This window comes from Epinephelus lanceolatus, chromosome 3 (genome assembly GCF_041903045.1).
Source record: "Epinephelus lanceolatus isolate andai-2023 chromosome 3, ASM4190304v1, whole genome shotgun sequence".
In the NCBI taxonomy this organism is placed as follows: Eukaryota; Metazoa; Chordata; class Actinopteri; order Perciformes; family Serranidae; genus Epinephelus; species Epinephelus lanceolatus.
Window position 1 is genome coordinate 11,382,870 of NC_135736.1, and position 15,863 is coordinate 11,398,732.

The following is a 15,863-nucleotide window of genomic DNA, read 5'->3' on the forward strand; positions in this document are numbered from 1 at the left end:
ATTTAAAACATGGCTAAACATATTAGGATGAGGATCTTTTAGCATCTATGCTTTCAACAATTCTTGAAGAACTCTGTCTTCCAAAAAGGGTTCTGTGGATGAACAGGGCTTTTAATGGACCCCTTGAGGCTCAGACATAACTTCCACATTGAACGTCTGCAGACAGCTGCGGACGCACATTTGGCTCTATTCATAGTACAATTGGCGGTCTGCCTCAGCCCCCTGCAGTGTATGGGAGGGCTGGGAGGTGAGATTACTGTCCTCCTACTGCAGACATTGTGTGAAAGTGAAACCAAGAAGACACTGCTGGGTCCAGAGTGAACGTTTGTTTAATATCCAACTTAAAACTAATGTCACTATGAAGAGGCAGCTGCGGCTGGCTTGACAGCAGTGTTTTGGACTGGACTGGAGTATGGAGCAAGGGATTGGAGCATGTGCAGTCTTTGCGCTTGCTATGCTTACAGACCGTGCATTCACAAAAAATGGGCTGCATGTGGTCATCTGCACAGGGGTCCCTGCAGACCATTGTAGACATGGGCAAATGAATTGTCACTTAGTCCTACAAAGAACCCATGGAGAACCATTTATTTAAAGAAGGGTTCCTCAGAAGCAGTGATTCTAGGTCTAACGTCAGCCCTTTGGGAAGAAGCGTTTAGAGTGTATGGTCTGAGACCAACAGGTGATCATTCATAAAAGTCTTTCCCTTCAACAAGGAGTAGATTGATGTTAGTAAGACTGAGCTGCAGTAATGAACCAGGCAGCATGCGGACACTCTTCAAGTCACAGCACTACATTAGTCTGAGTATAAGTAGCTTTAGTAGCCTAATTTTTAGGGCCCATACAATTTAACTACAATGTGGACGGTTTGACTCCCGACCCTGGCATGTCACACTCCTCTCTCTCTGAGTATTTCCTGTCTCTTTCACACTGATTCCCCCTCCTGCTGCTCTAAGCTGTTATCTCTGTATTTCTGTGCCCTTGTTACTCTGAAAGAGGCTTACCATTCTCCTCTGACCTCCAACATAAAGACAGCTCACAGTCAAAGGGCTGCGATGTCATTTCACTGTTCTTGGTAAGCTGTTGACACTGCAGTGTGTGAAAACTCCTGGGGGTCACCCACATCTGAGAAGCTGGACCTGACCTATGAGTCAGTTATCATGATCATAAAATCAATTAGATCACGTATCTTGCCCGAGGCACATATGTAATCAAACTGTAAGATAACCTCTTGAAGCTGTCTGCGTGTATTATGTACAGAGACGCGGATACAACTCAATGCCTGAGAGAAACAATGATTTCTATAGACAGGGAAAAGTATATCAGGAAATGTGTGTCACTCTGTAAGCAGGTTTCCTCAAACACTTGCTTGTACTCACACACACACATCATCCTGTTCTCATTTACAGTAATGCATTGCGAAGCAGCGCTAACAGGCCAAAATGGAAGTAGACTGCATTTGTATAGAGCGTTTCTAGTACTCCTGACAACTTAAAGCTTTGCAACACAGGCACCATTCACCCATTCACACACACATTCATACACTGGTGGCCAAGCCTATCATACAAGGTGCCACGTGCTCATCATATTCTTACGTTCACTATCTTGCCCAAGAATTGACCCATGAACCTTCTTATTGGAAGACAACTGCTCTACCTCCTGAGTCAAAGCTACCCTTCCCAAATACAGCTGCACACTTCCTAGGACTGTGAATAAAGATTGAATATTGCTGCATCCTCAACTCTATTATAATGAGAATAATAAGCAGTTGCATACCTGAAATAGATATTTAATGGATGCTTAATGGAGCCTGAATTCTAATCACGTCATTGTTTTTCAACATTAGTTACACAAGTGAGACTCGGCATCATTTAGACTGTCTGACAATTTGACTATGTACCTGTCACCTTTTCCCATTATATATTCCTTTTCAAGTGTGACATTTAAAGCAGCAATAACTGATATTTTTATAATTACAATGAATAAAATGACAATGTGAAAGAAGTAAGTTGTAGTGATGAACCCACAGAGAATTGCCACCTGAATCTGCAGCTCCCCTCCACTTTACAGAGCTTTATGGAGAGTTTCAGATCATAGTTTAACTGTACTTATTCACTCTCACTGCTCTCTAAGCTTCGTTTTTCAGCCGCAGCAGGCAGCTGTTGTCAGAGAAAAAGCTCTAAAAGTCCAGTGAACGCTACCTGCTCAGCACCAAATGGCAGACAGACAGAGTTAGCGACTTGCCGGTGGACGAAGTGGAGCATTTAGCTGCCAGATATGAACCAGATATTGCCCTCAGGAGTTGATAGAGACCAAAGACAGAGCTAAAGAGAGTGAATATTGGACTAGCAACTGACTTTAAACCACCATCTTGTATTCATTTAGGCCACTGCCCAGATGGAGGAGAGGCTGGCGGAGTTCATCCACAACTACTCCCCAGAGAGTGTTCTGCCACTGGCCGACGGGGTCCTCAGCTTCATCCACCACCAGATAGCTGAGCTGTCCAGGGACTGCCTGACCAAATCACGTGAGGGTCTCATTACCAGTGTCTACTTCTGTGAGCTGCAGGAGAACCTGGAGAAGCTGATGAATGACGTGAGTTGTGTGGAGGTGGAGAGAAATGTAAACTAACGTCAGCGCAGACACATCTCTAACTCACCCTACCTGTCTCACTATCTGCCTTCTTGCTCCCTTGCTGTCAGGCCTACGAGCGCTCAGAGAGTTCGGAGCTCACCTTCGTCATCGAGCTGGTCAAAAAGCTCTTTATCATCATATCTCGTCCAGCCAGGCTTCTCGAGTGTTTGGTAAGTTTTATCCTTCAATCTGATAGCGCAATTGGTTTTATGAAATGGCCACTTAGCACACACTGATACAGATTCTTTAAATGAACATTTATTGAATCTAGTGAAAAGATCTTTTTTTTTCTGAGGGCCTTTTCACATTCTGAGTGTGTTCTGCTTCATCTCCTGTCCTCCCACATGAAGATGGAGGGTGGACTGCTTCACACTGAAATGGCATTAAGAAATGAGCAGAAGTGGGGCAGGCTGTCTACTGTGTATTCAATCTGAAATGATGAAACAAAGGTTTTCTAAGTGTGTCACAGCTGGAAGCTGTGCTAACACTCCTTAAAGGGATTCTGACTTTAAGGCTTTAAAAAAGTCTTTTACATTACATTTGTTTTACTTTTAACAAATAAAAAAACATATTAATTTTTTTGTATTATCCCATTGAGTCGGGTGGGGACACAGGGATAAAAAAAAAAGGGACTCCTTTATACACCCCATGATAACATACCTGTATTCAGTCTTATAAAGCAGAGGCGAGGTGTGCCCACATCTCTGTCTTGGATGTTTAAAATATAGAAACCAAAAACCTTCAATTACGGCAAATTAGCAACACAAATATAGACCCAATGCCAGTACACACCTACCTCTTGTGCCCTGTAGCTTTAACCCTTTGGCTGCAGAAAGAAATTAAGTAAATAAAATAAAATTGAGAATCTTATACCGCCCCTTTAGTATTACAGTCATCAGAAAAGAACTGGAAAACCCAATGCACAAGTAACAGAGAACAACTGTTACAACAATATTATGTACACATACACACATTTGTTTCTGAATATTCAGGCTCTTAGTGTCCACAGTTCATCAGTATACAGCTGCTGGAACGAGATATTTTACCTCAAGTTGTTTATTCTGGAGAAATATAATCCAAAATAATAATTTGAGTTTTTGAGAAAGAACATGAATACATTGAGCTCTTTGTACTCAGACACAAGAAAGTAGCAAGTCTTTGTGAAAGGACAGCTTCTTGTTGATATGAGTTCATGAGAATTTATTTTGCTGCTGTTAAAGGGGCATTTCACCAATCTTACACATGGAGCTCAGCTGCACCAGCAGTACTGCTCATCATGTGAAAACAGTTGTGAAATCTGTTTTGAGGCTCTGAAAGGATAGCTCAAAAGTCTGAAAAACAACCTTGATAATGTCATCGGGGTTGGCTTGAGACTTAAATGTTTAACAGAATGGTTGTCATACATTGGAGGTGTGTGGTTTGAAGAAAGTGTACATTTAGAAGGCAGTGAGGATTTAATGCGGGGCACTTTAGAGGTGCATTATGGGAGACATGGGATCGTGTATATTTGCTTTGAGCCATACTCAGGACTCAAACTCAGGGTATTTTTCTGACTTCAACTTTGACCATTTTTATGCCTGATCACAGTTGTGGCTGGAGGTATTATGTATTTAGTTGTCAGCACATCTGTCCATCCGCCCATCCCATTCTCGTGCACATGATATCTTGAAAGCACGTTGAGGGAATTTCCTCCAAGAGTGTGTTTCCACTTAGCGTTTTTCTTCAGCAGAAAAACAGTGGCAGGGCATTGGCGAGCACTTTGCGACAGCACTTCATAAAAAAGCACTCACACCTTTTTTTAATGACATGCTATGCGTGGGTTTTGTTTCAGACAGCACTATCTTGACACATAATCTCTTACCCTGTTTGACTCAAGGATGAACTGATTAGATTTTGGTGTTCAAAGGTCAAAGGTCACTCTGACCTCACAAAACATATTTTTAACCATATATGAAGAATTCATACACTAATTATGACAAAATTTCACACAAATGTCTGTATGAAAAAAAAAAAAAAACGTGAAATGATGAAATTTTATAACCAAAAAGTCACAGATCAGCTTCATTGTGTTCTGCAAAAGCACTTTACTGGTCATAATTCAACACCATATCTCAGGAACAGAAGCGGAGACATTTGGGATACTGAATTGGTGACACTCATCTTTGGTGTCCACCTTGAAACTGCGGATTGTATAGATCTTCTGTGGTGTTGGGTTAAATATGTGTATGAAGCATCCATGTTTCAGAACATGTAGCTACATTGCAAAAACATCAATATTTGAACCATTTTCAACTGTCATGGCTACATATGAGTCTAGACAGACATGGATGTAAACTGCAACTTGACTGGTTTGCGAAGGCATACAACTGCAAGGTGGTGATTATAGTGTTTTTAAATAAAAGTCCCTGACTTCATGTGAACAAAACTCTTTTATTAGCAGAGAGTCTTGAGGATGATTTCTCATTCAGTAACAACATATCAAAGCATTACAAAACAGGGTGCGTATAGCTATTTAATATGTCACAGAGGATGGAAGACAAACAGTTACTTGATATCATTAAATGATCAGTCAACGTGGCTGCATTAGAATCAAACCAATAGATGTGAAAACACATAATCAGACTGCTACTCTATATTTACTATGTCCCCCTGCATTCACAAATGGCTTCAATATACACTTATTTCCAGTTAGGTAGTTTCACTTTCAGCATTGTTAATACATTAGATATTCATGTATGAATGTACTGTATGTGCAGTGGAGGTCATGGTTATGTATAAGCTGTGCCAGTCAGTATATGAGACATGCTGCACATGTCTGCAGCAGCAGAGTATGCACTTATCGCCACAGGATATTTTTCCAACTAACTCGAAACTGTAAAATATTCTTCCCGCCTCCACTTCTTGTCGATCTCCTCAGCAGCACATCAAATCAGCCGGGAGATGGGAGTCGTGTCCTTGACATGTTGATACATAACTCACTTCAACTTACTTGGTAGTAACAAGCCTCTCTGTATGCACAGGAGGCTTAGCCATACCTGGATATCAGCTGACTGATGGATGGCCTCACATGTTCGTCATTGGCGTGGTCCCTCCTTTAAACGTCCCCCAGCTCATCTTTCCGTTGCTAAGGCGACCGTCAGAAGAGGTCGATAGGGTCAGGCAGGATGTGGAGGGGACTTAAGATCCCCACGGCCCATAGGTTAGAGAGGAGAAGACTCACACGCACACAGATAAAATGCTATCCACGGCCATAGAGTTCGTTTAGGATTCAAGTCAGCTGCGAGTTCTGATTTGGTGAAAATGTCACAGTCAGTAGGCTGTTAGCTGCAGGGATATTATCCTGGAGCAGACCAGGCTATCAGAGAGGCAGGTTAATTCCCCCTTTCCGTACTCTCTCTTTTTCTTCGGTCGAAGGGAGCAGATATGAGAGAGCAGGGGAGGAAGGAAATGATCCCGGCTGCCCCAGGCTCTGCTTTCTAATCAAAATGTTATTCCACCAACAGGAATGAAACTGAATCCCACAGGACACCACAAACCCTGTTTCACTGGAAAAAAGGATGTTTCAAGAAAGCAATTTAAAGTTGGGAGGTGTATTAACACTGATTGTATTTGTTTGACAGCCCCATAGCGGTGTTTGGTCATGAATTTGCAGCAGGTTGAAGAAAATCCTACTTCTTGATTTTAGTTTGTCACACCTGGAATTAATTTATGGGCTCTGTTTAAATGATTTATAGTGCATGGCCTAAAGTGCATGGCGCAAGTGCATAGGGCATGTACAGCATTACTTTTTGCTAGTTTAGCGGCACATAATCTGGGCGCAAAGTAAGGCACAAGGGGCAGTGAGGCTTTATTTATTCCCTTAATTCTAAGTGTTACATAAATTCAACCAATCAGAGTGTTATCTCTCATTCCCTTTAAAAGCCAGGTGTGCCTGCACCTTTGAGCCATTTTGTACTGAAAGTAATGTAATAACAGGGATGTCACAGCAGGAAATATCTTGGGACATTTAAGAGGCAAAACTTTAAACAGTAGTTATAAACTTGACAGAGGAAACTTAACTTTTAGATTCTGAAATAATCGATGCAGTTACGCTGCTCCTCATGCGTAAATGTGCACAGCATCTCTTAATGTGGAATTGGTCAGCAGCTCTGCTCTGCTCTCTGCTATGTTCACATTTAAGAGAATGTAATTAATGTTTTCCTCATTGATGATGTATCATGTCACCCATCTGCTGTTTGTGTAACAGGCAGAGTGTACAGGTGTTATGAACCCACTGATGTAGGTGCATCTTACTATCTGAATAATGCACCCTTTGAATAGCAGGAAAATACAGCACCATTTTATCAGTAGACCAGGTTTTTGTTGGTCAATGGTGCAATCGCTTTGCTGCCTCAAAATAACAATACACCAACAATGTACCTAACCACAACACATTATAAGACCTGGATGCCCTTGAGCACAGATGGGTGCTGGCAGTAAAAATGACATCTGCGTCTAAAGCTGGTCTGAAGCTAGCAATGACCATCGCATTGCACCGTGCACCGCTGAGTGCCGCTTTGCGACACTTTGCGCCGCTTTGCGCTGTGTGTAAGATATGGCTCTGTGTGATATGACACAATATAACAGCAGTTCACATCTCTTCGTTTCTGCTACCTAGGACTCTAGTTACCATGGCTCTAGAAAAGAAAAATCAGGATTATGATATATGTTACCATCATATTAGTGGCAGTCATAACCTGACTGATACTGTCAGATTCTGTCAGATATTTGGGAGCACAAAAATATCTGGTAACTATGTGTTGGCTGATAATCACTTTTAGAAACATAAGCGCATGACAAACAGTTTTATATGGATCATTTCAATTCAGTTTTCTTCAGTTTTCACTTTTTTTTTTTCTTTCCAAAAATGCCAAAAAATGATCATCCCCTTCTTTGTGTCTTTTTCTTGATCTCACATGGATTAACAAAATATTGCAAGGGAGTGGACAAAGGTTTTCTTTTTGTAATCTCACACATCAGTAGCAGCAAGTGTTGATATTCAAGTGGCAATTATCTGGTGCTGACAGGGGCTGATTAGATTTTAATGAATTCACTTCTAGGGATGATGTGGCTCCAGCACTGCTCTCCAGACCTATCTGAAGGTGTTAAAACTCTGCTATTGTGGACTTAAAGATATTTTCACGGCTAAATATTAAATGAGCAGTGATCACTTAAATGTGCTAGACACACTATGTCGTGTTCACACTGTTACTGTAGCTCCTTTTGGATTACCTGTACAGCTGAATACCAGATGTTCAGGTACATCTGATGTCAGATCTTGAGCTATGGTTTAAGCTTTAAGGTGTTTGATACTGTACCTTTCTTTGGAACTTAATTTTTCCCCTCCAATGACAGGAGTTTAACCCTGAAGAGTTTTACCATCTGCTGGAGGCAGCGGAGGACCACGCCAAAGAGGGACAGCTGATGAAGGCAGACATCCCTCGATACATCATCAGTCAGTTGGGGCTGACCAGAGACCCACTTGAGGGTAAGAGAAAGAGAAATAAATATTCACTTATGAACAAGTTGTGTCTTATTTGTTTAACGTAAGGATAATAGTTTATGTGCTGTGACTATTCCTTTACGGACAATGGCAAGGTACAGTGACTTTCTGTGACTTTTTGTCAGGAAATAGTTCAACCCTTAAACTCCAGCTTATCGTTCTACGGCAGCATGTTAATTAGGGAGCTTTAGAGATGTTAGTAGCTTGATTTTTCAAACACAGAAGCAGGCTAGCTGCTGATTAACTCCTGGCTATAGCTCCACAGCTAATGGACAGATATGAGATCAATCTTTTCATTTAACTCTAAGCAAATAGCTTTCCCCAAAATGTCAAACTATTCCTTTAAGATCCTTTAAGTTAGTTAATGTAGTGTGTCCTATTGATCTGTCCCACTTAATAACACAATCAGCATTAAGAAACTTTAAAACTCTACCGCCTAGTCGTCGCACTCCTTTATAAAATCAGAACTCAAAGTAAACCATTAACACAGAGACATTGGGTTCATTTGTAAATCCAGTCCAATCTGCACTAAAATTAGGGCCCTGTTGTTTGACGAAATAGAGCTTTCTATTTCTACGTGAATTAATGAGCAGTGAAGTTAATCACACATTCCCTTCACTTGGCGGTCTGCTGCTCCATCTCCTCGGAGTGCCCAGAGTATGCTCCGCTGCGCAGAGAGTTTGGTGTTCTGAATAACCAAATGGTACATTTCAAGAGTTCTATTCTCTCAGCTAACTGAGTGACTTCATAGAGAGGTGAGGTCCATTCCGTCCCATTGGACCACAGTGGGACCTTTGAACAGCAAGACACAAATGATTTTTGATCCTGTTTCAGTTGTGCTATGAACTATACATATAATTTTTGTCACTTACTGCAAGTCAAGAAAGTAGCAGTTGGTTGTGAAATGAAGCTGGTCTTTGACTGTGTAGTCTCGCCACCAGACAATCAGAGATCTCCAGCGTCTAAAGACTGACTTGTGAGTCTATTGACTGTGAAAATACATTTTTACAAAGACTACACACCCTGAAGACATCATAGCATTCTCTCGCTGAAGCTTCAGTTCAGCACAGTTTTAATGGTGTCAGTTTGTCAGAATGTAAAGAAATAAAGGAAAAAAAGAAAACCCAGGGCTCAAGTTTAGAGTCTGGCTGGATCATTTGCTGGCTGGTGGTGCGATAGCATCGCTGTCTTTCATTAATCATCATGGCTCAGACTCGGCCCCCAAACTCACAGTTCTAATTCACATCTGCTCAGCCGCTGCCAGTCTCATCCATCAGGACCTGTTCATTAGCTGATGGATGAAATGACCCGAAATGACTCTTCACAATAAACCTCTGCCATTTTATTTCTAAATTCATGAAAAATATGGGCCTGTCTTTCTTAGCTAATCTCTACTAACAGTTTGCCACTTGATATCTTGATCTTGCACTTTCTTTTACACCTACATCGTCACGCACAGACATGAATGCACACCCATGTAGCTGTTTGCACATTTTCACACTCTCATTTCTTTTCTTGGCTCCTCATAGAGACCGCTGACAGTCGTTTCCAGCATCAAAGAGAAACCAACAGAATACACGATTGTCAGCTCAGTGACTTTTATTTTACATGAAGTTAATATCTACAGAGCGGCTTTGTAAACGCTTTACAGAGTTAATTATTAGTCAGTTATTTCCCTTCTCCAACAAAACCGTACTATAATCAGAGTATTCTAGCAGCTGTCACATACAAGAGTGGAAGAACACTGAAAATTAGCTGCCAGTGCTGCTCGAGGAAGGAGAAGGTACAAAGTGAGGGGGAGGGAGAGCTGAAAGAGACGAGACAAATTAATAGGAAGAAGCTATTTTAACTCCCGTGTTTTTTTTTCTGTGATCTGACGCGTTTGGCCCTTCATCTGTTTTTATAAAAAAAAAAGCTGTGTTGTTTAAGATGTCTGTACAGCTGCAATTTTTTATCTGCTCACAGCAGTGTGGGAGGCCTGGTGTTTTGGCACGAAAAATGTCTCTTTTCTTTCCAACACCCGGTTTGCTTGTTAACTAACATGTTTCTCAACAGAAATCGTGAGCCTTGACAGCTACGACAGTGAGGGTCCACATACTCCAGAGACCGACGACTCAGCAGAGGTGAAGAACAAATAAACGCAGACAGATCTGTGCTTACATGTATTCATACACAGAATGACTGCATGTCCACACCAGCATTCATACACACATAACTATCAAACTTATTTGAGCATTTGAACATTTAACATAAACTGTTGTTGTGTTGATCTGAGTTATAATTTTAAAATATGTCACCAGGGAAAAGGGAGAGCCATCAAGCCACCGACTGAAGAGGATTTTCAGAGCATCAAACTTATCAGCAATGGAGCTTATGGGTAAGCAATGGATTCGAACCTTATTGACCCCTCATGGACCAGACCGGCAACTTGTCATCAAGCGCCAATCACCAAGGCCGCACCCCCTTTTTGGGGGTCGAAAAAAAGCCAAAAAGCTGTTTGATTCCTAGCTTAAACGGGAGGTTGCTACAGTAAAGCAGCTAAATCTCAGCCTAGTCTTTATCGAGAGTTGGCTATTAACAGGTTGGTTATTTACAAGCAGCAATCTTTGGGGCTAAAAAATACAGCCAACATGGAAGTGCCAAAAACTGCAGTTCCTCAAATGGCCACTTGAGGCTGGCTCCAAGAGTGACCTAGGAAATCCAGTGGTACCAACCATGTTATGCTAGCTTCTCAGGAAGGGGTCTCCAAAGTTAGGCTAAATTTTGGCAAGGGAAAAACAGCATGGCCATTTTCACAGGGGTCCCTTGACCTCTAACCTCAACATATCTAAATGAAAATAGGTTCTGTGGGTACCCACAATTCTCCCTTTTACAGGCATGTCCTCTTTCGGTTAGTCCCATACAGTTTTGGGTCACAAACTATGCACTTTTTTGCATGCAGTGTTTATTACAGCAATATCACTAGAAAAACTTGACACAGAGTGCTGAGCTGCATCTCAAATTAATCTGTGGGTTTCCAGTTTTCAGTTAACACAAGTAGCACGTACTGTTGACCTGCTATCTCCCCCAAAGGATCCCCTGTCTCCCCCCAAAAAAGACAAAAATGGATCCACAGTTTGTGGGTCTCATTGCGTGCTGCTATTTTGTCTGTTCGACCACACTGTTTTAGCAGTGCAGCACTGGTTTAAAAGACAGACATCTAAAATTTGGCAAAATTATAATCACATCAAACACACATCAAATTGCATTGGCAGTTGACAGATATTAGGTTTTCTAATCCCCAACAAAGAAGCACGGCTTGACATTTTTTGCAAAGTACCCGTATGTGCCAGTGTTGTCAAGAGTAACCAGATCAAATCCAATTAAGCTATTATGTAGTGTTTTAAAAATCTTCACTTAACCTCAATACACTGTGGAAGTCTTAAATATGGTTAAGAGCTCTTAAAAGAAAAAAGCATCACAGTGTTTCCAAGGTCAACAATCAACATTCATGCTCAGCATCATTAAGTGCTTCATGAAGACCTGATTAAAAACAACAAACAAAGATGTGGCACAATTGTGTGAATTTGAGTAAAAATTACCCAAATATCAACACTGTGATGATAGAGGTAAAAATCATTTCAATCGCTGAAAACCAGCTGCTTTGAAAGAACCAGCCTGAACAGTTTTGATACTGAATATTCTGTAGAAATACCAACAAAATGTTTCTGAACCACATTATATTAATGCATACAGTAGCTAAAATAATATGTTGTAAGAGATTGTTGTCAATGTTAACCAATTATCAGAACTATGCTATGTATTGTTTAGTAAGATAAAAACAGAAACTGTTTTTTAAACATGGACGATGCACAAAGAGACTGACTTTTTATTTATGTGTGAAACATTTACGTTAGAGCCAGATAGATGAAGAAAGGTGGGCAGATGAGGAAAAAGGCCTTTTATCAGGATAAAGCTGCACTAAGTATTTGAAATTTTGTACACATTCTACACAATTTTTACCTGAGATTATATAAATGTGTGTGTATATAATGTCAGGATTCATTTAATATTAATGTTTTCATTTAGGTTTTGGTTTCGTATGTGTTACTTGTGAACATTTTTGAGATAAAAAGCGTTTTATAATCCCATTAGAGATTTAATCATATATTTGGCATGACACAGCAAAAAAACTAATTAACTAACTAAGAGACTGAGACTAAAAGCAGTTTTACAATTCTTTATATTGGTATGAAGAATAACAAAAGCACCAGCATCCAGAGATTTTAAAGGGACAGTTCACCCTAAATCAAAAATTCATATTTTCCTCTTACCTGTAGCACTATTTATCAATCTACATTGCTTTGGTGTGAGTTGCCGAGTGTTAGAGATATCAGCCAAAGAGATGTCTGCCTTCTCCGACATAATGGAACTAGATGGCACGTGACTACAATAAAAAAACAACTCAACAACAGTGTCTCTTTACAGAAATCATGACCCGGTTACTCAAGATCATTCACAGGCCTTTTTGTGAGCAGTTTCATGTAGGTACTATTTTCTCTTCACTGAACTGCACTCGCCAACTGTATCACAGGGCGGAAGGACAAGTGCATCTATTCATGGACAAGACGCTCGTGTTTGTGACAGCACAAGATGTAAAAATTAATGGCATCCACCTTGGCTGAGCTGTAATGTTAGCTAGCTCCTCCTTCCGTGCAGTGATCCAGTTGGTGGATTTAGTTTGGAAGACAGAAAATAGTTCCCACACAAAACTATTAACAGCAAGGTTTGTCAATCATGTTGAGTAACTGGTTCATGATTTTTTTGGTGGTCTGAACACTACAAGTTGAATGCCATCTAGTTCCATTATATTGGAGAGAAGGCTGATGTCTCCATGGCTTATATCACCAACACTAAGCAACTAACACCAAAATAATCTAGACTGATAAGTAGCACTGCAGGTAAGAGGAAAATGTGTGTTTTTGATTAATGGTGAACTTTTCCTTTAAGGGGTAAAATTTAAAGGTTTAAAGACATTTTCTGACATGTATTCAGGCACTGGTAAACACAGACATACATTTAAAGTGTACTCAGCTGACAAACAATCAGTGCGGAATTTAAAACAACACAAGGTCTCCTCTTGGTCTTAATCAGTAGGCATGTTGCTGCACTTTAAAAGATTTTCAGTATGTAAAGCTGTCTTGGATACATCAGAAAGGAGCTTTCATTATCTGCCCATGTAAAGGAAAAAGGATAGGCAAATTCAGTTCAGGATTAAAGAAGCTGAACGATTACTGGCGCAGGGCTTGACATTTTGTGCCAGAGGTTTTTAAGTCTTAATATCCACTCAGCCACACTGTATGAACTTCATGTCTAAGAGCAGATGGAATATCCTCTCTATTTTTAGATCTTCTCATATAATAAATTCATAACGGTCTCAGCACTGTCTAATCCTGCTTTCTTTCCTTCATACCTCATCTTGGCACTGCCAGTCTCTTTAGATTTCACTCTTGTCTATTCTGTCTCACCTTCTCTCCAGTGCCGTCTACCTGGTGCGCCACAGAGAGACGCGTCAGCGTTTTGCCATGAAGAAGATCAACAAGCAGAATCTGATCCTGAGGAACCAGATCCAGCAGGCCTTTGTAGAGAGGGACATCCTCACCTTCGCAGAGAACCCTTTCGTCGTCTCCATGTTCTGCTCCTTTGAAACGCGGAGACATCTGTGCATGGTCATGGAATATGTTGAGGGTAAGGGAGTTAGGTTTGGTTTTGTTGCAGACTTTAATTACACAGAGGGAAGACTCAAAGATAGTTTTGAATTATGGGACCACTCTGAAAGGGTGGTGCTCTTGTTCTGCCCTTCCTTTTTCTGTGTCAGGCTTCTGAGGAAATGTTAGATCAGGTTTCTATCTGGTTTGTAAAATAACATTTTCAGCTTTTTCATCCTGGCTCCTATTCCCTGACCTTGCTCTTCTCAAGCTTCCATGAATGAATCTGTTTCTAATTGATTAAATCCTTTGTCTGTGTGCTGTGGCCCTGACTTCACGAGTTTTAATTACTTTTTGCTTGTAGTGATGGTGACCTTAAAGGGACACCCCCAAATCAAAAACACATATTTTTCCTCTTACCTTTAGTGCCATTTATCAGATCAAATTGTTTTGGTGTGAGTAGCCAAGTGTTGGAGATATTGGCTGTAAAGATGTCTGCCCTCTCTCAAATATAATGGAAGTAGATGGCACTCGGTTTATATCTCAAAGCGCCAAAAAAATACATTTGAAAACCTCAACAACAACATGTCTTTCTAGAAATCATGACCAGGTTACTCAAGACCCCCCACCAACCGTAGCATCGTGCAGAAGGAAGTGCACATCTACTGCTAGCTCACTTAGCACCACTGAGCTAGCTAACGTTACAGCTCAGCCGAGGAGAACACCATTAAGGTTTACATCCCAGTGTCACAAGCACAAGTCTCTCGTCCATGAGAAGATGCACACTTCCTTCTGTGCAGTGATACAGTTGGTGGGTGTAGTTCGGTAGAAAGAAAATAGTTCCTCCATGAAACTGCTCACAGCACGGTCTGTGGATTATCTTGAGTAACTGCGTCATGATTTCTGGAAAGAGACATTGCTGTTGAGTTTTTCAAATGTATTTTTTTGGCACTTCGAGCACCCCAAGCCGAGTACCATTTAATTCTATTATATTAAAGACAAGGCAGACATCTCTATGCTGAATATGTCCAACACTCAGCAACTCACACCAAAACAATCTAGACTGATAAACAGCACTACAGGTAAGTGGAAATACATGTGTTTTTTGATTTTGGGATGAACTGTCTCTTTAAAGTGTAACCTTATTCAACTTCTGCTCTTCATTTATTTAATTCTATATAAATGTGTCAGATAAACATTTAATAGCAGATGATGATTTTGTGTGCTCAGATTCAGGAAAAGGAAAGTAATATGGTGGAGATGATGAGACTCTTATTTCACTATCACAATGATTCTTGACCATGAAAGTCAAACAAGGTCAGTACATTCGGGACAGCGTCGTGGCTCCGGCTGCAGTAGCTCTCATGTTATCTGATGGTGCACACTGAGGCATGAAGGGTAGTCGTGAGTGACTCACGTAGGATGACACTGCCAAATGTGCTTTAGGGACTGCAAAAGTCGATTACAAGCTGAAAAAAAGCATAGAAATGTAATAAACAAAATGTTTATACCCATTTATATGCACAGGTACACCACAAAAATAGGAATATTTTTATTATGAATTACATATTATGATGCTGCTCTCCCTCATCAGAGGATGAAATTACATCATCCTGCATGCTTTCTGTGCTTCAGTACCATTTGTCTGAATAATTTTCATTCAGCATTTCTCATGCAATATCCATCCTGTCAAAACTATGAAATAAATAAATCCACTCACGATGCAACAGTAACAGTGTTTCTGTGTTCTCAGGTGGTGACTGTGCCACTTTGCTGAAGAATATCGGGGCTCTGCCTGTGGAGCTTGCAAGGATGTACTTTGCTGAGACAGTCTTAGCTCTGGAATACCTGCACAACTATGGCATCGTCCATAGAGACCTCAAACCTGACAAGTGAGTGTTTAAAGGTTTTGTATTAACACTGGATCAAATGACAACATGTGATGTTAAAGAGGCTGCTCATGGTGATGAATGAAATTGTCTGCAACTCCTCTAAGCGTTATG

General features: G+C 40.7%; 1 protein-coding gene across 3 annotated transcripts in view; it reads left to right on the forward strand.

Moving 5' to 3' along the window:
• The window catches only part of mast1a (microtubule associated serine/threonine kinase 1a), a 98,409-nt gene that overhangs the window by 65,605 nt on the left and 16,941 nt on the right, over positions 1-15,863 (forward strand). For all 3 annotated transcript variants that reach the window (XM_033623578.2, XM_033623579.2, XM_033623580.2), the window contains 7 exons: positions 2,383-2,592; positions 2,700-2,801; positions 8,026-8,158; positions 10,229-10,296; positions 10,474-10,550; positions 13,692-13,900; positions 15,614-15,752. In XM_033623578.2, coding sequence (XP_033479469.2) covers positions 2,383-2,592; positions 2,700-2,801; positions 8,026-8,158; positions 10,229-10,296; positions 10,474-10,550; positions 13,692-13,900; positions 15,614-15,752 — 938 coding nt within the window. The remainder of the gene's footprint in view (positions 1-2,382; positions 2,593-2,699; positions 2,802-8,025; positions 8,159-10,228; positions 10,297-10,473; positions 10,551-13,691; positions 13,901-15,613; positions 15,753-15,863) is intronic.